The 24,555-nt window shown below is 46.3% G+C and overlaps 2 protein-coding genes across 2 annotated transcripts; both read left to right on the top strand.

The window, feature by feature from the left end:
* The first annotated feature begins 2,219 nt into the window (after nucleotides 1-2,219).
* Nucleotides 2,220-9,156, top strand: fbxo28 (F-box protein 28). Its single transcript, XM_072436869.1, has 5 exons — nucleotides 2,220-2,440; nucleotides 3,063-3,172; nucleotides 3,650-3,788; nucleotides 8,367-8,562; nucleotides 8,672-9,156. The coding sequence occupies exons 1-5, from the start codon at nucleotides 2,255-2,257 to the stop codon at nucleotides 9,151-9,153; spliced, it is 1,113 nt and encodes a 370-aa protein (XP_072292970.1). The 5' UTR covers nucleotides 2,220-2,254; the 3' UTR covers nucleotides 9,154-9,156.
* A 12,287-nt stretch (nucleotides 9,157-21,443) lies between these two features.
* Nucleotides 21,444-24,548, top strand: degs1 (delta(4)-desaturase, sphingolipid 1). Its single transcript, XM_072436314.1, has 3 exons — nucleotides 21,444-21,655; nucleotides 22,882-23,624; nucleotides 23,729-24,548. The coding sequence occupies exons 1-3, from the start codon at nucleotides 21,574-21,576 to the stop codon at nucleotides 23,873-23,875; spliced, it is 972 nt and encodes a 323-aa protein (XP_072292415.1). The 5' UTR covers nucleotides 21,444-21,573; the 3' UTR covers nucleotides 23,876-24,548.
* Nucleotides 24,549-24,555: the final 7 nt, after the last annotated feature.

Raw genomic sequence — 24,555 nt, 5'->3', positions numbered from 1 at the left:
AGAGCCGACACGTATAGTTTTTAAAAAAAAACTGTCCAGATGACAACAAATCTTTCTCTACAATGGAACCCTCCTTGACAAAAGAGGGATTACACTGACATTTTAGTCATTAACTATTGAGAAACAGCCATCAGAACCATGGGGAAACAGACGCTCATTCTCACGGATGCTTGAAATCACCACCAACGGACGATAGTGTTTTTTTTTTTTAAATAAAATGGAAAATGGCATTAGCAGCCGATTAGCTCTAGCTTTGCTTTGATTCAGGTCAACAAATGGCTCCACAGTGGCCGTGAATTAGAAATACAAAGTCATCAATTTTGGTTGCTGCTTGTGACAATAAATTATATAAATATTCCACCAGGCTCCACGTCTGATTAGGGGATCCAAAAGTATTCATATATGTTAGCAATAACCAATAACCTGTCTTTATAATATCCAACACAATAAATACTGGACTTAAATCACCCCCAAAAGTAAGACCACACAAAGTATTTTTTTACCGGTAAAGTAAACAAACTCATCAGAAAACACGGCTCATAATGTGGATTAATATTTCATTTTCACTGCTTTATATACATATATGATTAGCTTTGGGTCAAGTTGGTCAGTTTAAGTACCAAGATGGGGTGCCGCTGACGAATGTCCTGGTGTTTCGATGCATTTTGATTTTTGTGCGTGAATTGTGTGCCCTGTGAAGAGCTCTTACCTGTCAGACCCACAACTCCTACGGACCTAGTTCCACTTCACTTTAGGGTCTGTTGCAGAATTTGTCCGTGAGGCTCCGCAGATGGTCGTGGAACACTGGGCCACCTCTATACCCTCCATCGGGTGCTCGAGGGTTCATGGGAGTTTGCCCAACCAGTCCACATGTGCTTTGTGGATCTGGAGAAGGCTTTCGACCGTGTCCCTCAGGGTGTCCTTTGGGGGGTGCTCCGGGAGTACGGGGTCCGGGGCCCTTTGTTCAGGGCTGTCCGGTCCCTGTATGACTGGAGCAGGAGCTGTGTTCGCATTGCCGGCAGTAAGTCAGACCTGTTCCCAGTGCATGTTGGACTCCGCCAGGGCTGCCCTTTGTCACCGGTTCTGTTCATAATTTTTATGGACAGAATTTCTAGGCGCAGTCAGGGGTCGGAGGGTGTCCGGTTTGGGGACCACAGGATTCCATCTCTGCTGTTTGCAGACGATGTTGTCCTGATGGCTCCATCAAACCCGGACCTGCAACATGCACTGGGACGGTTTGCAGCCGAGTGTGAAGCGGCTGGGATGAGAATCAGCACCTCCAAATCCGAGGCCATGGTTCTCGACCGGAAAAAGGTGGCTTGCCCTCTTCAGGTGGGTGGGGAGTCCTTGCCCCAAGTGGAGGAGTTCAAGTATCTCGGGGTCTTGTTCACGAGTGAGGGAAGGATGGAGCGTGAGATCGACAGGCGGATCGGTGCAGCGGCTGCAGTGATGCAGTCGCTGCATCGGACCGTTGTGGTAAAGAGGGAGCTGAGTCGAAAGGCAAAGCTCTCTATTTACCGGTCGGTCTGTGTTCCTACCCTCACCTATGGTCATGAGCTTTGGGTAGTGACCGAAAGAACAAGATCGCGGATACAAGCGGTCGAAATGAGTTTCCTCCGCCGTGTGGCTGGGCGCTCCCTTAGAAATAAGATGAGGAGCTCGGCCACACGGGGGGAGCTCGGAGTAGAGCCGCTGCTCCTCCACGTCGAGAGGAGCCAGCTGAGGTGGCTTGGGCATTTGTTCCGGATGCCTCCTGGGCGCCTCCCTCGGAAGGTGTTTCAGGCATGTCCCACCGGGAAGAGGCCCCGGGGAAGACCCAGGACATGCTGGAGAGACTATGTCGGCTGGCCTGGGAACGCCTCGGGATCCCCCCGGAGGAGCTGGAGGAAGTGTCTGGGGAGAGGAAGTCTGGGAGTCCCTGCTCAGACTGCTGCCCCCGTGACCCGGCCCCGGATAAAGCGGTAGAAAATGAATGGATGGACATCATCTCTGTGGATTGTTTGAAGCCAAAACACTGGTCCTTTGCGGTCCTTTTGTCTTTGGCTTTTTGAAAGAAATCAATAAAATAGCTTTTGGGCGTGTATTTGAGGGAGTTCACTAATCACAGCCCATTCATTCATTCATTCAGTCATTCAATCATTCATTCAATTGCATTTGTTTTCACCCAAAAGGGGACGTTCTTGTGGCACAGGAAGTGACGTATGACTTGAGCCAGCGTGATACGTCACTTCCGCCTCCTCCTTAGCAAACCAAGATGGCGGCGATGGTGGAGAGAGTTGACGGTGTTGGGTCTCTGGACTCAAACACGGTTGCAGCCAGACAGTCGTGTTCTGCAGCTGACTCGTCCCACCAGAATAACCCGCTGTTAGGATTACCTATTGTGGCCGTAGAGACGATTCTCAACTTTCTTACTTATGATGAAATCAGCCTTCTGCGTTCGGTAGGTGACAAAAACAATCCAGCTGCAGGAACAAAGCTAATGCTAATTAGAAATATGCATTATTTTTAAATGCACACTATGGACTTTAATAAAGTGAATGTCTGTGCTGTGCACTGTGTTAGCATTTGTCGGTGATCTGTGTGATGGTGGATTTCGGATAAATGCAGTTCAGTGCCGCACACGACCCCAGTGGTCTCGGGATTAAAATAAGGCTCTTGGTGAAATTCACGAACTCGTGATGGCACTGGTTGGTGATCAAATCTGCTTCATTATTTTCTTCCCGAAAGGTTTCGAAAATGTGATCTGCAGGCAAGACAAATCTAGTTCGAATCCCCATTTATGTTTGCTTATGGACTTTGTATATTGATTTATTTGAACATCTGTAAAATGAAAAACGTACATGAAAACGGTAATGGTAAGAATTCATGTTGACAGAGAAGGCATTGCACTTTGTGCCAGGTTTGAATAGTACCAGAAATTAGAGATATGAACCATAAACCAGGTCAACAAATCTGCAAATTCTACCATAGAAAACTGATGAAACTCGATGTTAAACAATGTCATTCTATATTATTGTGATGCTGTGTGAACACAGCCTGTTGAATGTTTTGCTCTTCGCCAGGTGTGTAAACGCCTGGACATGATCTGCCAGCGTGTGCTGAACCAGGGCTTCTTGAAGGTGGAGAGATACCACAGTCTCTGCCAGAGGCAGGTTAAAGCCCAGTTGCCCAGGTCGGTGCCTGCACTCACATCTTTGGCCAGTATTATTGCACAATTGAATTACTTGTATATATTTTTTCATATATTTATTGATGGTTAATGCCATAAGGGTCTGAAAAATAATGGTTTTGAAAATGGCAAACGTGAATAATAAGGTAGTTGAAACTGAGTGCAAATATAGAGGTTCATGCACTCGTTTAAATAGTTTCTGAAAATAATTTAGGTATGAATAGACCATTAAAAAAAAAAACTGTCAATTTCAGATGGTTAATTATTTACTGATTAATTCCATGCTTACACATTTTATGAAAATATAGTAAATGATTATTTCGCACATAGGTTTTATTGGTCAGGGAAATGGGGATGAGAGAGGAGAGGACGTGCAGGGAATTGTCCAAGCAGGATTCAAACTCATTTGTGCTGTCCACTTGACCACTGAGTAGCACACTTACACATTTCAGTGCTGAAATTACTTTTGACTTCTTGCAGGCGAGAGTCTGAGAGGAGGAACCACTCTTTGGCCCGTCATGCAGACATCTTGGCTGCTGTGGAGACTCGGCTCTCTCTTCTCAACATGACCTTCATGAAATATGTTGACTCCAACTTGTGCTGTTTCATACCTGGAAAGGTCAATGAATTGACTTTAAAATTCTCATACTAGTCAGACGTGGTTGAAAATGGCATCACTGTTTCCATAGAATGTATGTTGTGATTGGACAAAAGTGTGGACAAAGTGTGTGTGTGCGCGCGTCGGACAGAGGCCAGTGTGTCAACAAGCCTCATTTGTTTATGATTGTCTGTGGATAAACAAGTTACACTCTAAGGTCTACACTAGTGTGACTACTCTGCGCGAGGTGGAGATGGGTAGTGCCAGAGTGTAATCCTACCCGTAAATGCAGTTTATTCTGCTTTTTGTTGTTGACGTGAGCCAAAGGAAAGCTGACTTTCTCAAAGTCTCAAGCGCCTCCTCTGAGTGTTACCATGGAGCCCTTCTCACATATTACTGATATAATACTTAAAAGAGCTACAATGAGGTGCCAATAAGCTTTCATTTATATAATTTAATCTGTTTGTGGCCAATATATTTTATTTTCAAAATAATCTGCAGTATTAAATGGTAGGCAGGTCAATTGTTATATTAAACGCATTTTCCTCTAACAGTAATATTTGTAAGTTAAATAAAAAACAAAATGCCAACGTTCCTTGCCCCGCGTGGTGAGGAAGCTCTGAAGGACTGCTTCAGCACCACTGTCTGGACTGAGCTTTATGACCCACATGGGGAGGACATCAACACCATTACAGAGTGCATCACAGACTACATAAACTTCTTTTGAAAACACTGTACCCACCCGGACGATGCGTTGTTTTTCAAACAATAAGCCGTGGATTAACCGCGAACTGAAGGCTCTGCTGAAGAAGAAGAGAAGAACTTTCAGGTCAGGGAACAAGGAGGAGCTGATGACTGCAGAAGAAGCTGAGGAGGAAGATCAGGCAGGCAGAAGCCAGCTACAAGAGGAGGATGAGCAGCAGCAGAACATTCAGGCAGTGTGGAGGAGCCTGAAAACCATCTCAGGCTTCAAAGTCCCCCCCTGTCCAGGCGGAGGGGGACCTTCCATTGGACAAATGAACTGAATTCTCACTTCCTGAAATTCGATCAATCACCCCCCCTGCACAGCTGCATGCTCTCTCTTCCACAGCCGGACAATGGACCACACCCGTTCCTCTTCAAACCTCTGCTCTGGCCCATCAGCTCACCACTCCACCTGTACTCGCCCATCCCCCCAGCACACCGTCCCCCTGCCAACCACTGACTGTCACAGCAGCACAGGTGAGGAGTGAGCTGAAGAGGATTAAAATAAGGAAGGCAGCAGATCCTGACGGCATCAGCCCCAGGCCTCTTAAGTTCTGCGCAGATGAACTGTGTAGAGTTATGGAGCATGTCTTCAACATGAGCCTGAAGCTGAGGGTGGTACCACAGGTCTGGAAGACCTCCTGGTACCAGTGCTCAAACCCCCGCGCCAAAGACCTCAACAGCTTCAGACCGGTGGCTCTCACGTCCCATCTGATGAAGACACTGGAGCGGCTGGTCCTGGACCACCTCCGCTCCACCGTGAGCTCAGCCATGGACCCGCTGCAGTTTGCATATCGGCCTGGCATCAGAGTGAAGGACGCCGTCATCTCCCTGCTGCACCGCTCTCTCTCTCACCTGGAAAAGCCTGGCAGTGCTGTGAGGATCCTGTTAGTTGATCTCTCCAGCGCCTTCAACACCATCCAGCCGCTGCTCCCGAGGGACAAGCTGGAGACGGCTGGTGTGGACTATGACCTGGCAGAGTGGATCCTGAACTACCTCACAGACCGACCACAGTTTGTGAGAGCCCGGGATTGTGTATGACACTAGGACCTGCAGTGTGGGGGCGCCCCAGGGCACCGTCCTTGCGCCATTTCTCTTCACCCTTTACACTGCAGACTTCAGACTCGACACGGACAGCTGTATCCTGGAGAAGTTGATGATGCGGAGTACAGGGGACTTTCTGGACTGGTGTCAGCGGAAGTACCTCCTCATCAACGCGGGGAAGACCAAGGAGATGGTGGTGGACTTCCGCAGACGCCACTCTGCTGCCCCCTTACTAGTGAACATCCAGGGAAGGGACATTGAGTGGACTCATACAAGTACCTGGGTCTTCATCTGAACCACAAACTGGACTCATAACACAGACGCACTGTACAAGAAGAGCCAGAGTTGGCTCTACCTCCTGAAGAGACTCATGTCTTTTGGAGTGACAGGGCCACTCCTGAAGACCTTCTACGACTCTGTGGTAGCATCAGCCCTCCTGTACGGTGTGGCCTGCTGGAGCAGCAGCATCACAGAGAGGGAGAGGAAGACGAGGTCATCAAGAAGTCCAGCTCCGTCCTGGGCTGTGCTCTGGACTCGGTGGGGGACAGAAGGGTCCTGGCTAAATTCACATCTACGCTGGACCATGAGTCTCACCCCCCTGCAGTGTCCTGCAGGGGGGTGATCCTGCAGGGGGGTGAGAGAGCAGCTTCAGATCCACCCTCGCAATGTGAAGGAGACGTTTCACAGGTCTTTCCTTCCTGCTGCTGTCAGACTTTATAACAAACATTGATAGCCCTGAGCACGTGTATACTGTTATACCCATGTGCAATACTGTCATACCCATGTGCAATACTGTCATACCCATGTGCAATACTGTCATATTCATGTAAATCCTATTGGTGCAATATTCTGTCCATATAACAGCTGTAAATAAGACTGTTACTATTGTTATTATTTTTTACTTTTTATTAAGAATATATGTTTTTATAAGAGCTTTTCTATTAAGAGAGTTATCTGTTCTTTGTTGTTTACTTCTGTACCTACTTTGTGTTGCAACCCTGGAATTTTCCCATTGTGGGACAAGTAACGGCTTATCTTGGCACCCCATCCCCCACTGTGGCCACCTCTGCCAACCCCGCCCCCACCTCCCCCTATCCCTCTCTCAGTTCATGAACAGGAGGTGTGCAGACTATTTCGTAAATCCAACCCTCGAAAAGCTGCTGGACCAGACCGCGTTACCCTGGCCACCTTTAAGATACTGCGCTGGCGAGCTGGCCCCTGTCTTCACTGGCATTTTTAACACCTCCCTGGAGTCATGCCATGTCCCAGCCTGCTTCAAGTCACCCATCATTGTCCCTGTCCCCAAGAAGCCCTGGATTACAGGACTTAATGACTACAGACCTGTGGCGCTGACGTCTGTAGTCATGAAGTCATTTGAGCGCCTGGTCCTCCCCCACCTCAAGGCTTTCACCTCCCCCCTGCTGGACCCCCTGCAGTTCGCCTACAGAGCCAACAGGTCTGTGGACGACGCTATCAACCTGGCACTCCACTTCATCTTGCAGTATCCGGACTCCCCGGGAACCTATGCCAGGATCCTGTTTGTGGACTTCAGCTCGGCATTCAACACCTTCCTCCAGGCTCTGCTCCAGGATAAGCTCAACATGCCTGACTCCACCTGCAGGTGGATCACTGACTTTCTGACGGATCGGAGGCAGTGAATGCGACTGGGGGAGAAAGTCCGCGTGTCTGAGACAATCAGCACAGAAGCACCACAGAGCTGTGTACTTTCTCCCCTGCTCTTCTCCCTGTACACAAACTACTGCACCTCCAGCCACGACTCCGTAAAACTGATTGTTGACAACCTTGAGTTCAACGCCCAGAAGACAGTGGAGATGATCGTGGACTTAAGGAAAGTCACAGCCCCCACCCTCGCCATCTCAGACTCCCCCCATCTTCACTGTGGGCTCTCTCCGCTTTCTCGGCACCACCATCACCCGGGACCTCAAGTGTGAGCTCACCATCAGCTCCCTCATCAAGAAGGCCCAGCAGAGGATGTATTTCCTGCAGCAGCTGAGGAAAGCAAAGCTGACAGCAGAGATGATGGTGCAGTTCTACACGGTCATCATTGAGTCCATCCTCACCTCCTCCATCACCGTGTGGTACGCTGGAGCCACAGCCAGGGACAAACAGAGACTACAGCGCATTGTGCGCTCTGCTGAGAAGGTGATTGGCTGCGGACTTCCATCTCTGCAGGACCTGTACGTTTCCAGAACTCTGGGACGAGCAGGTCGGATCACAGCCGACCCTTCTCACCCTGGTCACGGACTATTTTAACCACTCCCCTCAGGCAGAAGGCTACAGTCCATCTGGACCAGAACCTCACGCCACAAGAACAATTTCTTTCCCTCTGCCGTTGGACTCATGAACACTGCCTAAACACCTTGCACTCACTGCACTTTTAACTTCTTATTGCACTACATATTTTATTTATGTACATCATATGTCTATTTCTAACCTTATTTTAACTTTACTTACCTATTTTTTTATATATATATCTGGTAGATATTCATTGTCAATTGTTTTGTATTATTGTTCAATGTTTTGTTTTGTTGCATCGAATCACCAGGACAAGTTCCTATGTTTGTGAATTTTGTTCATTGACAAATTGCAATAAACCTTATTCTGATTCTGATCTTATCTTTTTGCTGATAATTGTAAAATCACAGAATTTCCCCCCTCACCCTAAAATGTATATCGTGACATCATCATTTGCAAGTAAAACCATTGGAATTCAATTCTGTTGATTTGAATAATTTAATATACTACACTGTCTCAGAACTTGGTTTATATTGTTCTGTACTTCACCAACAGGTCATAGATGAGATATACCGTGTGCTGAGGTATGTAAACTCTACCCGTGCTCCTCAGCGGGCACATGAGGTTCTACAAGAGCTGCGGGATATATCCTCCATGGCCATGGAGTACTTTGATGAGAAAATTGTTCCCATCCTAAAGAAGAAGCTACCAGGAGCTGAACTTACTGGGCGGATAATTGGTACTGTGCAAGGTAAATTAAAACAGACAAAATGTTTTGGATGAATGTCATTTTTTTGTTCCAAGTAATATAATCCATAAAGTTTGTCCAAAAAGTCATCCTGATCACGTTTTTCTTTCAGTGGCCGGTCCCTCCACCTCCCTGACCACCATGTCTCTTTTGGCCAAAAACACACCATCTCGCTCAGAGATGACCAAAGTGCAACAACAGGTGAAGGTGAACGGCGCGTCCATGACCGTTCTGCGCAGGGAGATGCAGGAGATCCGCGTGAAGCAGCTGGAGCAGCAGAAACAGCTGCAGGACCAGGAGCAGAAACTCCTGGAGCAGAGTCAGGTGATGGCAGAGCAGAATGCGCGGCTCGCAGAGCTGGAACACAAGCTGCGAGAGCTGCTGGACAGTAGTGCAGCTGCAATGGGGGGGTCCCGACCTGCCTCCGCTGCCCCTTCCACATCCACCTCCTCCCCTGCAGGTAACGTGGCCACTATGATTCTGGCAGGAAACGCCAGTGCCTCAGTGCCCAAAGACCAGGATAGACCACACAAACGCACAAGGAAAAGCTCAGAGCTGCCCCGGCACTCTAAACGCCTGCGCAGCAAAAAATAATGCTTAACTGCTGTTGGACTGATCACTTGTGTACTTGACTCCCCCCTCCATCCTGGGAGTCAGAAGCCCACTTCATTCACCTGTGAGTTCTGAAGTTACCTGCTTTTTCCTCTGGTCCATTTTATGTGTTTCAGTTGATGGTCCCATGTCCCACTCCCCTGGCATATTTTTCTGTTATTTTCCTGACCCCCTCTTATTGTTTTTGTGTATGTGTGTGTTTGTTTGGGGTTGTATTTAGTTTGTTTTTTGATAAAATAAAAGGTTAAAAATGGCAATCTGTCTTTTGCCATGTGCAGAAAAGTCAAATTAAAATGAAAATGTGTTTTTGGATAAAATAAAAGGTTAAAAATGGCAATCTGTCTTTTGCCATGTGCAGAAAAGTCAAATTAATCTGAAAATGTGTAAGAACGGTAACTGTAGCAGTAACATTGTGGACACCACTATCTTTCACGGTTTCATTTAAGTACGTAGAAGAGCTTTCAATTTAAGTGTGCTACACTTGGGGCCCCTGTGAAAATGACAGGTGCAATATATGTCTGGTCTTGGACTGGTCTAGGTGTCCTCTCGCATTTTGGGGTGTATTTAGCCACAATTAAAATAATTGCCACATGGGTGCATGTTGACCGGTTTCCATGCGCTTGAAGCTAGTCATGGAAATGTTTAGTGGTCAGCTGATGGTTTTTACATGGCTCTAGGTGCAGCATTTTGGGCAAATTATGACGTGTGGTACCACCCTGTATTAATCACATCCTTAAAGTTTTGGGCTTGGTCCATGTCCAACACTTAAAACTACATGAAATGGTAAACATTTAGCAAATCTTTTATTAAATGTTTTATTTCCATAAATAAAACAATTTCTTGGTCAAGCCGCAGCCACGGTAACTATGAACATTACTGTCGATCCAGTATCTTCCTGAAGAAGGAACTAAAGTATACAACAGAAATGACTTAAGACTATTGGAAAAAGGTCCCTCTGTACAGCAGAACAGTCATAAACGTGTTACCTGTCTACTGTACTTCAGGAGGGGGAAATGTATCTTAATATTTTTGTTTCTAAATTTATGGCATGATCATTTTGTGAAAAAAGGTTCAGAAGCAGTTGACATGAATGTGTGAAAACACAGCAGTCAGATATAATCTAGTGTCTTATTTTGAGACTGCGTCTCAGTTTAGAGAACTGTACTGTAACCTCTGTAATTTAAACTGTAGAAGGTGAATTATTTCATTTATGTATACCAAGAAGAAGTATCTTCAAAGTTTGCCTATTTGTGGCCAGCTGTGGTTTTGTTGCACACAATTGTTAAACTGTACAACTGGAAAAAAATAAAAACTCATCACTCTATAGTCTATACTGTGAAGTTTGTTAACCATTAATTTAAATCTGTGTGACCCCTCATTTGCCCAGGAGTATTGTAGAAAAATATTCCACAATGTTTCAACTTTCATCCCGAAAGTCATTCTCAATCTGCGGACCTGGGGCCTCATTTATAAAATAGAACATCAAATTGTATTCATAAGCATGCTTCCCTCTTCTAATCCCAACCTACACACAATGCTGCAGACGGACTAGAAAAGGTGGAAAAGGAGACTCTCTGAGGTGGAAACACTAATTGGAGAGTTGGAGGCCCGCAATGAAGACTTTACACAGAAAGGTTCACAAGGCGCTGCTCATCCTGTTGCGGCATATTAAAAACAATACACAAAAACTCGGGACCCACACGCAATTTGATTGTTAATGGAAAAAGACTTATCTCCTCCATCAGTAATCTGTTATATGAGCCTGATTGTGCACAGCTCAAACTGTAGCCTACACTGCCCTGCGTAATAACACTGGGAGCGCAACACAGAGGAGCAAGGTCATCAAATCAAGAATTTTAACAACCTCTTGAATAAGAATAATCTAGAAGAGGACCAGCGCAACAGGAGGGCATGTACAGCCACCCAGAGCTCTCCAGAGGGCTTCAAACCTCAACCCACATCAAAATTAAAGCGAAAAATATCACAGCCATTAGGAACAACAAAATGACATAATTGGAGGCTGCAGATCTGAGGTTACGTGGCACAGCCACTCTGAAGAATGCTAAGACACCTTATTCAAACATTACACCTGAAGAGGGAAAGAGACTCGGCACTTCAAGGATCACAGCATTAACATTCTACCAGCAAACAAGGGGCGCTGCACTGTGAGTCTTAACACAGCTGATAATGAAGCCAACGTCAACAGCCTCCTCGAGGACAATACCACATATAAACGTTTGAAAAGAGACCAGTGGCTACAAGAAGAAGGTTACAGTGAAGATTGTTGCAGAAGCTTGAGAAGGAGGAGGATCTAGACAGGCCTCTGTATTACAGACTATCCTGGGAAGCTATTGTTGCTCATCTAATTTATTATGGTAATATTTGATTGTGATGCTAAATTATTATTACTTCTGTGTGTTGAATTGAACATTTTATCATGGAGCACTTTAATTAGGGTGCACGTTCGTGAAAGGGGCTGTACCTGGACGGCGTGTGGCGTTAAAAGTAGGTCAGCCACGCCTATTCATTTGTGTTGAGTGTGGCCCAAGTGTGTTCACCGCGGTGAAGTGAGTTTCACGTTGGACGTTGGACATTCGCCTCCGCAACTAGAGCGGGAGCTTCCTCTGAGTGTGCCCCGCCTGCAGTAGCTCGACGCGGGGAGCTGCGCGCTGAAGTGCCACTTGGTACGCCAGTTAGGGACCAACTCTAAAGTACCGTTTGTTTAAAAATGTGTTGTCTTAAAAAATATCAAACGTATTTATATTTAAAAAAAACAACAATATTGAGCATGGATCCAAGTTGCTAATATTAGATGCAATAGTCCTTTTGGGCTGAAAAATTAACCCTTTGTAGATTTTTAAAGAATATTTTTCGTCAAAAATCAAGGATTCTTATCAATAGCTCCTAAGTTAGCAAACCTAGATAGTAAAAGCTAAATGATTATAGTAGTTGTGGTCTCCAGGTATCACGCACACCTTTTACTTTTTCAAATTAACTCTTTATAGATTTTTAAGGAATATTTTTCGTCAAAAAACAAGGATTCTTTTCAATAGCTCCTAAGTCAGCTGACCTAGAAAGTCAAACCCAAGTGATTATAGTAGTTGTGGTCTCCAGGTATCACGCACACCTTTTACTTTTTCAAATTAACCCTTTGTAGATTTTTAAGGAATATTTTTCATCAAAAAACAAGGATTCTTTTCAATAGCTCCTAAGTTATCAAACCTAGATAGTAAACGCTAAGTGATTATAGTAGTTGTGGTCTCCAGGTATCACGCACACCTTTTACTTTTTCAATTTAACCCTTTATAGATTTTTAAGGAATATTTTTCGTCAAAAAACAAGGATTCTTTTCAATAGCTTCTAAATCAGCTGACCTAGAAAGTCAAACCCAAGTTATTATAATAGTAGGCGAAATAAGAACAAAATAAGGACAAAACAGGAACAAAACGGGACTGCAAAATAGGCACAATACAGGATCAGAACAGAGCAGGAACAAAACAAAAAGAAGCCAAGAAGGAACTAAACAGCAGAGGGGGGCGTGCCCAAGCCGCTGCGGACCACCACAGGAGACCTGCAATATTACCAGTGGAATTACTACATTCAATCGAAACTGATCTAAATAAATTCTCGGCACATACCGGGCATGGTTGACGGAGTAGCACACGATACTTCCTTAGCTGCTCAATGGGATCGCTCCACACCACAGGCTGCATCCAAACTGAGTGGACCAGCGCACGCAACGTTGGCCAGCTGTTGCCGCACAACAGCGCCTTCGCCGCAATCTGCGGCACGTGGTCATGGACAAGGCGTTAAAAGCCAAACGGGTGTACTTGACCGGTGTATCTGGGGCAAACCGGGATTTAGGAGCATTGAAACTGAATGACTGAGGAGAATTGGGAGTTCATTACTTGCTAGGTGATTTGCCAGAGCCCCGGACTGGATTATGGGTGCCTGTGGCACTGCAGCGGCACTACCGGAAGAATTTAATTCATGAATTTGTGAAATGAATGAATCGAAGCCGCGGGATTGTCATTACCTGGAATGGAGGACGGAGTGGCCAACAACCAAGGCCCGGAAGAGCGTGTGGGCGAAACGAGAGGCGGATGAGGAGGGCGCGCTTAAATTGTCTGCCAGCTGAGCGCCACGGAGCGGCAGGTAAGTGTACCCTCAGCACAGGCCTCTACAGCCCATATTGCCACATTCCACCCCCCCGAAATGCATCGTCGCCCCGACGATGAAACACAACTTAACACCAAGGCCTAAAAACTGCTTGTGTCAGCCTGGAGGATGACACAGGAGCACCTTGGCCGGATGGTTGTTCAACTAGGGACCTTGGAATACGGTGGGGATTTAGGTATTGGCCAGCGGTCGTGCGAGTGGACCGGCGTACAGATGCCTCGCTGAAGCCAGGATTGGCCACAGCGTCAATTGCTGGCGGAGCCTGGTCAGTGACCACGGTGGGGAGAGCAACTAATGGTTCTTGAGCACTCGGCACGTGTAATGGGACGTGGGAGGAGTTTTGGGGCACAACTGTTGGCTGCCGCACCGGCGGCTGTAAAAACAAATCATCCTCAAATGACTGTTCATCTTCTACGATTGGTGCTACAGGTGCATCCGGAGGATTCACACCAGGGACAGTGGCAGGGGAGTCACTGCAAAGCAGGGCCTTCAACGGGGATCGGTGGACCCTTTTTACCTTGGTTTGTTGATCCACAGGAGCCACCGTGTACACCACACCATCTTCCCTTGGGGGTTGCAGGACAACATAGGTTGAGGACCCCACAGGTCTTGGGTCTTCCGACAACCCCTAGCACTGTAATCGTGAAGTAGCACCAGCTGGCCTTCCTTAAATGGCACATCTATGACCCGTTGGTCATGATTTGCCTTTCTGCGTGAGGCCGCCAGACGCAATCTTTTTCTTGCCCTGTTGAAAGCCACCTGAAGACGCGTCTGGTGCTCTTTTCACCCACTGTTACGGACCTAGGGATTCTGTAGGGGTGTCAGCTCCCTGGGCAGTGGGAGTCAGCACCCTCTCCTGGTTGCCAGGTGATTCTCTCCACTGCAGGTCCCTCCTAACACACCTTAGGATCGTTTGGCTTGAGTGGAGCCAGCCTGGATATAAGGGAGGCTGGTGGGAGCAGTCTCTCTCTCTCTCTCTCTCACCACGCCCCAAGACTGGTTGCTGTACTGTGTGGCAGCACAGTTTAATTCTGTTTATTTTTGCACATTTTCATTGCAACGATACATATTACACTACACTTAGTTGCCATCTACACAGATACATTAGTTTATTTTGCAGGGCCTGATTATTTATAATAAAAATATACTATTAATTATTGTGAGTGCTGTGTGGACTCCCCTCTTTGTTTGGCTGCCGTTGAGCCGGGTGGTCGTAACACCCACTCATGCACACTTCCCCCCCACGGGGTCTTGCACCCTACCCAACAAGAAATCAATAGGCAGACGTGGTTCTTGCCCAAACATCAGGAAGAATGGAGACTCACCAGTGGACTGGTGGAGAGTGGTGTTATATGCGTAGAGCACCTGGGGTAAGCAACCACTCCAGTCCCTCTTACTGGATGCAGGAAGAGCACGCAACATATTGTGAAGTGTTCGATTGAACCGCTCACACTGCCCATTTCCTGCTGGGTGGTACGGAGTAAGATAAGACAAGATAAGATATTCCTTTATTGTCCCACATGGGGAAATTTCATTGATGCAACGCAGGTAGATACAGAGGTAGATACAGAAGAAAAGAACAGATCACTTATAGGAAGTTTGAAAAACACTTTCAGTAGAAGATCTCTTATAAACAAAAACTCCCATTACCCAACAAGGGATGGAGGGGAAAAATAATAAAGATAAAAATAAATACATAAATACATAAATACCATTGCATGTGATCAGGACAGTAATTGCACATGAATATGTGTCACGACGGCACATATTGCACATATGACGGAATTGCACATTGTTAAGTCAGTATTGCGAGTGTTCAGGACTAACAGTGTTTGTTATAAAGTCTGATAGCAGCAGGAAGGAAAGACCTGCGAAACCTTTCCTTCACACAGCGAGGGTGGATCAGTCTCTCACTGAAGCTGCTCTCCAGAGCGGACTGCAGGGGGTGGCACTCATGGTCAAGCATAGATGTGAATCCAGCCAGGACCCTTCTGTCCCCCACCTCCTGCACCGAGTCCAGAGCGCAGCCAAGGACGGAGCTGGACTTCTTGATGACTTTGTCCAGCCTCCTCCTCTCCCTCTCTGCGATGCTGCTGCTCCAGCAGGCCACACCGTACAGGAGGGCTGATGCCACCACAGAGTCATAGAAGGTCTTCAGGAGTGGCCCTGTCACTCCAAAAGACCTGAGTCTCCTCAGGAGGTAGAGCCGACTCTGGCTCTTCCTGTACAGTGCGTCTGTGTTATGAGTCCAGTCCAGTTTGTGGTTCAGATGAACACCCAGGTACTTGTATGAGTCCACTCTCTCAATGTCCCGTCCCTGGATGTTCACTGGTGAGGGGGCAGTGGGGTGGCGTCTGCGGAAATCCACCAACATCTCCTTGGTCTTCCCCGCGTTGATGAGGAGGTGGTTCCGCTAACACCAGTCCACAAAGTACTGCGCCAGTCCCCTGTACTCTGCATCATTGTCGTCCGTGATGAGTCCGATGATGGCAGAGTCATCAGAGAACTTCTGCAGTGTCGTGTCTGAAGTCTGCAGTGTAAAGGGTGAAGAGAAAGGGCGCGAGGACAGTGCCCTGGGGCGCCCCCACACTGCAGGTCCGAATGTCAGACACACAGTCCCGTGCTCTCACAAACTGGGGTTGGTCCGTGAGGTAGTCCAGGATCCACTCTGCCAGGTCATACTCCACACCAGCAGTCTCCAGCTTGTCCCTCAGGAGCTGATGGTGTTGAAGGGGCTGGAAAGATCGAAGAACAGAATCCTCACAGAGCTGCCAGGCTTTTCCAGGTGAGAGAGAGAGCGGTGCAGCAGGGAGATGATGGCGACCTCCACTCCAATGCCAGGCCGGTATGCAAACTGCAGCGGGTCCATGGCTGAGCTCACGGTGGAGCGGAGGTGGTCCAGGACCGCTCCAGTGTCTTCATCAGATGGGACGTGAGAGCCACCGGCCTGAAGCTGTTGAGGTCTTTGGCGCGCGGTGTCTTGGGCACAGGTACCAGACAGGAGGTCTTCCAGACCTGTGTTACCACCCTCAGCTTCAGGCTCATGTTGAAGACATGCTCCATAACTCCACACAGTTCATCTGCGCAGGTCCTGCTGCCTTCCTCACTTTAATCCTCTTCCGCTCACTCCTCACCTGTGCTGCTGTGACAGTCAGTGGTTGGCAGGGGGACTGTGTGCTGGGGGGATGGGTGAGTCCAGGCGAAGTGGGGAGCTGATGGTCCGGGGCGGAGAAATGAAGAGGAACGGATGCAGGGCATTGTCCAGCTGTGGAAGAGGGAGCATGCAGCTGTGCAGGGGGAGGGGCGGGTGACCAATCAAATCTCAAGAAGTGAGCATTTAAATCATTCACCCACTGTAGATCCCCTTCTGTCTGGGCAGGGGGGATTTTGAAGCCCAAGATGGTTTTCAGGCTTCTCCACACTCCCTGAATGTTCTTCTGCTGCAGCTGCTCCTCCATCCTCCTCTTGTAGCCGGCTTCAGCCTGCCTGATCTTCCTCCTCAGCTTTTTCTGCACAGTCCTCAGCTCCTCCATGTTCCCTGACCTGAAGGCTCTCTTCTTCTCCTTCAGCAGAGCCTTCAGTTCACGGGTAATCCATGGCTTGTTGTTTGGAAAACACCGCACCGTCCGGGAGGGAACAATGTTCTCAAAACAGAAGTTGATGTAGTCCGTGATCCACTCTCTGATGGTGTTGATGTCCTCCCCATGGCCGTGAAGCTCAGTCCAGACAGTGGTGCTGAAGCAGTCCCTCAGAGCCTCCTCGCTCTCAGCAGACCACATCCTCACCACACGGGACACCACAGGCTGCCTGCACATGATGGGTTCATACACAGGCCTCAGATGTACAAGGTTGTGGTCCGAGCTGCCCAGGGGAGGGAGGGGGGAAGAAGAATAAGCCTCTTTGGTGTTGGCAAAAAACAAGTCCAATGTTCTATTGTTTCTGGTGGGGCAGGTGACATACTGGGTGTATGTTTGTAGAACAGAAGAGGGAGAAGCGTAGTTAAAGTCACCAGAGATGAGGAAGAGAGCCTGTGGATGCTGTGTTTGCAGCCTACAAGTGCAGGAGAGCAGTGCTTCACAAGCATATTCAGCATTGGCAGACGGGGCCACATAGACTACGATCAAAATCACATGCGAGAACTCCCGGGGCAGATAATATGGCCTCATGCCAATAGCCAATAGTTCAATATCCGAGACTTTGTAATCTCATACAGCTTACACAACTGCTGGATGAGAGTGCTCTCAAAGTTTCGTCCCTGGTCCGAGTGTATGCGTGCCGGAACACCAAACTTTGCAAACCACTCTGTGACCAGGACTTGCGCCACAGTGGAAGCGTGCTTGTTGCGGGTTGGAACTACAAGTGTGTATTTGCTAAAAACGTCAGTCATGACCAGCACGTTTTCCAGACCAGTGGAGGTCTGCTCTAACAGGGTAAAGTCGATAGCAAGGATCTCGTTTGGCTGTGAAGCCAGTAAGTGGCCCATAAAGGCGTGAGGAACCGATTTGTTGTCCTTTGCATGCTGACATCTCTCGCAAGCCTGGCACCATTGGGCTACCTCCCGTGACATACCTGGCCAATAGCACCGGGAACACAGCAAGGCCAGAGTCCTCTCTATTCCTTGGTGTCCATGCTCCTGATGGACCTGGGTGAGGACATTCTGGACCAAGGCTTTAGGCAGAAGGAGTTGATACACAGCCCCACCACCGTCAGGACGAAACACCTGCCGATACAGCAGCCCCTCTAACTCTACCAGGCGGTCCCACTGGGCCAGCACTAAGAGGGCAGTCGAAGAGAGGGCTCGTTGCTCTTCACGAGTGGCCTGTCGATTTTGTTGCCAAAAGGTCAGGATCTCCTGTATGGCGGGGTCAAACTGCTGAAGCTCGCGGTCAGCAGGGGCAACTTGCGGTAGAAAAGTCACAAGGGACTGTGTTGCCTGTGTAACCATTCCTTGTAGGGCTTGTTTTAACTGGCCAGGCAGACATGTGCCCCAAGTTTCCGGTGCCACTTCCTGTAAGGAAGTGCCAGGCTGGCGAGACAGGGTCAGCATTTTGGTTACCTGAACGATATTTTAATTCAAAATCAAAAGAGGCCAACTGGGCGGCCCAGCGCTGCTCAACAGCTCCCAGTGTGTCTGAGGAGGGATGACTCAGGGGATTGTTGTCCTTATAGATCACACATTTGTGTCCTAGCAGTTACTCCCTGAATTTCTCAGTCAGGGCCCACTTAAGGGCCAACAACTCTAGCTTCATGGAGCTGTAGTTGGACATGTTGCGCTCAGTCGGGCGCAGGCCTCGACTGGCGTACGCAAGAGGTCGCACCTTCCCTTCCTGGTCCTGGGAGAGCACTGCCCCCAATCCAGCATGACTTGCACCAACCTCCAGAATGAATGGGAGGGAGAAGTCAGCGTAGGCAAAGTACCGGGGCCGTGGTGAGCTTGGCTTTTAAGGCCTCAAAGCTCTGCTGACATTCTGTGGTCCAGGGTCCAGTGGCACAGGCCGTTTCCTTGACCGTTTACCAGTCAGTTCAGCAACTCTACGGTGTTTGCTAACTGCTAAAATAATCCTTGATTTTTGGCGGAAAACATTCCTTAAAATTCAAAAAGGGTTAAATTGAAAAAGTAAAAGGTGTTACCTGGAGACTCAATCTACTATAATAACTTGGGTTTGACTTTCTAGGTCAGCTGACTTAGGAGCTATTGAAAAGAATCCTTTTCTTTTGACAAAAATATTCCTTAAAAATCTATAAAGGGTTAATTTGAAAAAGTAAAAGGTGTGCGTGATACCTGGAGACCACAACTACTATAATCACTTGGGTTTGACTTTCTAGGTTTGCTAACTTAGGAGCTATTGAAAAGAATCCTTGTTTTTTGACGAAAAATATTCCTTAAAAATCTATAAAGGGTTAAATTGAAAAAGTAAAAGGTGTGCGTTATACCTGGAGACCACAACTACTATAATCACTTGGGTTTGACTTTCTAGGTCAGCTGACTTAGTGTCAAGAAATTACACATGAATCAATGCTATTACTTAACAGTCAGAGAACATAATTCAACTTAGAATATTAAACGACACAGAAACGTCAGTCTTTTGTGTGGCTTGCAAGGGAGAGGAAGGCTTAGCCGAGTCAAGATGTTGTAAGCAACCTGAACGACTTTCCAAAATCACTCTCAGCGTTCCTCCCTCTTACAAGTCATTTTATTAAAATCACACATAAAAAGGAGGCGGGTCACATTTCTCATTGGTCAGCTTCACATCAAGGCACTTGTCTTTTACGACTCTTTGGTATTATCTTTAGAGATAAAAACCTTGGTGAATGTTCCACCCATCTGGTCCCCAGGATGGGAGGAACATTCCTCACGGCTGCTTCTACAACATCTTCACACATGTTATTAGAAATACATGCCTTTCCCTCCCCTCAGGCTCATGATGCAGATAACTTTTAACACACAAATATAATCATATATTTACATTTTATCACACTTAGGAGCTATTATAAAGAATCCTTGTTTTTTGACTAAAAATATTCTTTAAAAATCTACAAAGGGTTAATTTTTTAGCCCAAAAGGACTATGACATCTAGGATTAGCAACTTGGAGTCAAAAAATATAAACATATTTATAAAAAAAACAACAACATTGAGCATGACTCCAAGTTGTAGTACAAACGGTACTTTAGAGACGGTCCCTAACTGGCGTACCAAGCGGCACTTCAGCGCGCAGCTCCCCGCGTCGAGCTACTGCAGGCGGGGCACACTCAGAGGAAGCTCCCGCTCTAGTTGCGGAGGCGAATGTCCAACGTCCAACGTGAAACTAACTTCACCGCGGTAGTGTGTTCTGGGTGTTGTAACGCTGCGTGCCTCAAACATGTATTCTGAACCGTGGACTTAATAAAAGTTGCAAAACGGAATGTATCGTATCATTCGAGGGTGCAACACTATTCCATGCATTTATGGCCTTCCCAAAAAAGAGAATGTTCCACTACTAAGACCCATTGTGTGTTGCACCAGTTCCGTCACATACAATGTGGCCAAGAATTTTACTACAATCTTAGTGCCATTGGTGAGGAACACAGAACATCATGTGGAAACACACAGAAATGTGTGGACCAAGTGAAACATCTTCAAATGGACTCTCATGACGTAATGGTTTTGTATGATGTGTCCCAGTTCACCTGTAGACCAACCTCAGAGACAGTGGCAGGGTGAGGAGCAGACTGCAGCAGGACGCCACCACCAACTTCATTGCCAGTTAGAATAGGACCAAGGGATTTTTTTTTCAAACAATTTGTTCTCTCATAATGAATCAAATTGTGAGTTTAATTTAGTTTAAGAGTGTGTTGATAATATAATAGATCCATGATGTTGTTGTTGTTGGCGGTTGGTATCCAAGTGTTACATTACCGCCAGACTTTATTCCTCAGACTGTCTATTCTTTTAAAAGTTCTTCCATTGTCTTGGTGTTTCAAAGCCCATGAGTTAATGATGTTGTAGAAGTTCTTTTTCAATTACTTTGTTGAGGGAACAAGCGGTAGAAAATGGATGGATGGATGGATGGATGTTGTTGTTGTTGTTGTTGTTGGTGTTGTTGTTGTTATTCTTTAGACTTTATTCTTTAGAGTTTATTCTTTTCTCGATCCATGGTGTTGATGGGAGGCGCTTTAAGACAGTGCCCCGCCCACTCCAGACATACTGCGCAGCGTTGACTTAGATATACTAGATATGACCTGAGTAACAGCAACGATTTGTCGTTCCAAGATGGCAGCTGCGTCCTGGATTTTATAATTATATATTATTAAAAACAACAAAGCCAGGAAAAATATTTTCTCCTCTGTCCCAATAACACTATTTAAGATATGTTTATTAGCAATAAAAATGTAACACAATTTAAGTGTTACATTATGTGAGCAGAAACAGATTCAGTTGTAGTCATCTGGACTGCATTTAATATGGTGGAACTTAATGATTTAAAACAATGAAATCTATCAGTTAAGTAAGTGAAACATTAATTGCAACATGCATATATTGTCGTCTTGTCGTGGCGCCCTCCGTCACGCAGCACGCGCCATAGGAGAATGTTATCTAGGATATCTTTATCCTGGTGAGGCAGCGCAGCGGCGACGTGTCCGGGGTGTTCAGTCTGTGGTCAGAGGACGCACACAAACTCCTGAAGGTTTGTGCATACGACCTTCTGTTAACCTACAACAAGCCCACGTACCGAGTACCGCTATGGGCAACCGTGTGCCGCGCGAGGACTACGAATGGGTGTACACGGACCAGCCTCATGCCGACCGGAGGAAAGTGATCCTGGGTAAGCTAACTTTAGCTTTCCTGTTAGCAAGGTTTGCATAAACTCGAAATGCGTGCATTTGAATTAATACGTATAATTGACTTAGTTGCACGGGAAACGCATTTGAAGCTAAAGATATAGTGATTAAGTTAACACATGCCTGCAGTCAATCAAGAGTACAGAGTCATGGGTTAACGGTTTTTAAGCAAGACAGGAAATCAACTGTGGCCATCGATATCTTTATAGAGCCATAATGTCTACGAGGTCAGGCTGTTAAAACACACTTATGATCTCATCTACACCGGCCAATAAACTCATTAAATACAAATGGTATGATTTTATACTCCGTCCAAATATTCTCACGCAGTGGGCGCCTCTGCGCCACTCCCTGAACTTACACAAGTGAGAGCACATTTACTGTTACTTAACGGTGCAGACCGCTTAACTGGCGATCACTTTTGTGCCGAACTTATTTCACGCAGAATGTCAATTCATTATTATTATTATTATTATATAATTATTATGTTGTTCTATATCCATTGTATTGTAGGTAATTAATAAATCCTTCTGCTCTATTGAATAACTTATGTGTAATACTCATGTGTAATAACGCAAGTGTAAAGTATGCTGTAACAGGACTTACAAGTTCTAGGGTTGAATTATTTACTCTGAGGCGTCACACTCGTTGGAGTCTAGTTCGGTTTTGCTCTTGCTCCGGGCAGAGCCGTGTCTGGACTTGTGTGGAACACAGCGGTCACAGACCTGCGGCGCAGGGCCTGCTATGGCTGGGCCTTGTGCAAGACTGTGTGGGTGTCAGCGTTACTTCCTCATGACGCCACTCTCTTGATACGGCTAAATACCCCACCACGTGACTATGTTTATTCTGGGTTAGTTCAGGGCGACTGCAACACATTCTATTGTAATTACATTGTTTTGTCAAGTTATCAGCTAACATGCACTATGCAATCAGTCAGTTTTTGTTGTGCTGTTGACTTGCACAGAAGTCACCTGTAGTAAGATAAAGTGTAGATAAAATTGTGCTTTCATGCACACTAACCTCAATAACCTCCTACTGACAAAGAACCTGAGATTGTGGAGATATTCATCCTTCAAACATGCCCTTTTCATGATGCAGCTATATGTATGTATGTATTATAAAAAAGGTTGCAATGACCTAGTTCAAATTTAAGGAACAAAAAAAATTGTCTTTGCTGAACAAGTTTGACTTTGACTTTTTTTTCTTACAGCCAAATATCCAGAGATCAAGTCACTGATGGGCGCTGACCCAAGGCTCAAATGGATTGTGTGTATGATGGTGGTCGTCCAGTTTATTGCCTTCTATTTGGTCAAAGACCTGGACTGGAAGTGGGTCTTGTTCTGGACTTACACATTTGGGAGCTGTGTCAACCACTCTATGACCCTTGCAATACATGAAATCTCTCATAATGCAGCTTTTGGAAACAACAAAGCGCTGTGGAATCGTTATTTTGCGATGTTTGCAAACCTGCCTATTGGCCTGCCTTATTCAGCTTCTTTCAAGCGCTACCACCTGGACCATCACCGATACATGGGTGGAGATGGAGTGGACGTGGACATCCCCACAGACTTTGAAGGCTGGTTCTTCTGCACACGCTTTCGCAAGTTTATGTGGATTATTTTGCAACCAATTTTCTATGCCTTTCGACCACTGTGCATCAACCCCAAACCCATCTCTCAGCTGGAGCTCACCAATGTGCTCATCCAAAGCAGCTTCAATGTTCTGCTTTTCTGGCTGTGGGGGGCTAAGCCAGTGGTCTACATGCTAGCCGGCTCCTTGTTGGGGATGGGCCTGCACCCCATCTCTGGCCACTTCATTGCAGAGCACTACATGTTCATTAAAGGCCACGAGACCTACTCATACTATGGGTCACTCAACCTACTCACCTTTAATGTGGGCTATCATAACGAGCACCACGACTTCCCGAGCATCCCTGGACGCCGACTTCCCCTGGTGAGAGCATGATCCAGTGATCATTCCAACGTATCATCTCGAGTATTTATATCTTATGCACGGTTAGACTACTAATACTTGCTGCGTGCTGCTTGTGTTCCCAGGTAAAGAAGATTGCCGCAGAGTATTATGAAGATCTGCCCCAGTACACTTCGTGGGTCAGAGTTCTGTATGACTTCATCATGGACGACACACTTAGTCCATACTCCCGTGTCAAGAGAAAGCTCAAAGGAGAAGTGAAACAGGAGTGAACAAAAAAAGAAAAGAAAAAAACACACCCAAAGGCTTAGCGAATTTGACTGAGGCTGTATAAAGCAGGCTGTGACTGACATCCAAAGTTCAAGAGTGACACAAGTACTAGAGGCTTTCCTGGGAGTAATTGATTACTTTTCACATTTCCACTGACACCTTACTGAAATCTGTCTATATAAGATCTAACTAGAGCATTATTTTGGCTGCATCATTGTACCATCTTGTTACCGCAAAAAGAACATTGTGTTAAACTAATAAACACTCCCTAGTAGAAACATTGAGTTGGCTTTACAAAGTCAGTTAAATAACCAAACCGTGTGCTGTTGTTGAACTTTGTCCATCGCTTCCCGAGCTGGCTCTTCCATCTTACACCATTCTCAAAGAAACCAATCTGGGTCAAATCAGTTGTTTCACTTTGGCAGATAGATAATCTCATGCATGTCTGGCTTCCAGTTGTTTCTGATTAAGTGCCTTCTGATTATTTATCAGATTTATAACTGTGTTCAATAGATTTTTAAATCAAACACGAGTTCTGTTTTATTGTTCAGGCATAAACAGATGTTAAAATGTATCTTTGAATAATGTTTCTTACTCATTCTCACCTGAATAAACTTTGTTGGATATAAAATTATATTTTATGTTAATAAATAAAATTACATTACAAAATCTTAACATGTTT

Source organism: Eucyclogobius newberryi, unplaced genomic scaffold, assembly GCF_026437365.1.
Source record: "Eucyclogobius newberryi isolate DKJ021-1_F unplaced genomic scaffold, fEucNew1.0.hap1 SCAF_8, whole genome shotgun sequence".
NCBI lineage: Eukaryota > Metazoa > Chordata > Actinopteri > Gobiiformes > Gobiidae > Eucyclogobius > Eucyclogobius newberryi.
The sequence above is the reverse complement of the archived record's forward strand: the minus strand, read 5'-3'. Positions and strand labels throughout refer to the sequence as shown.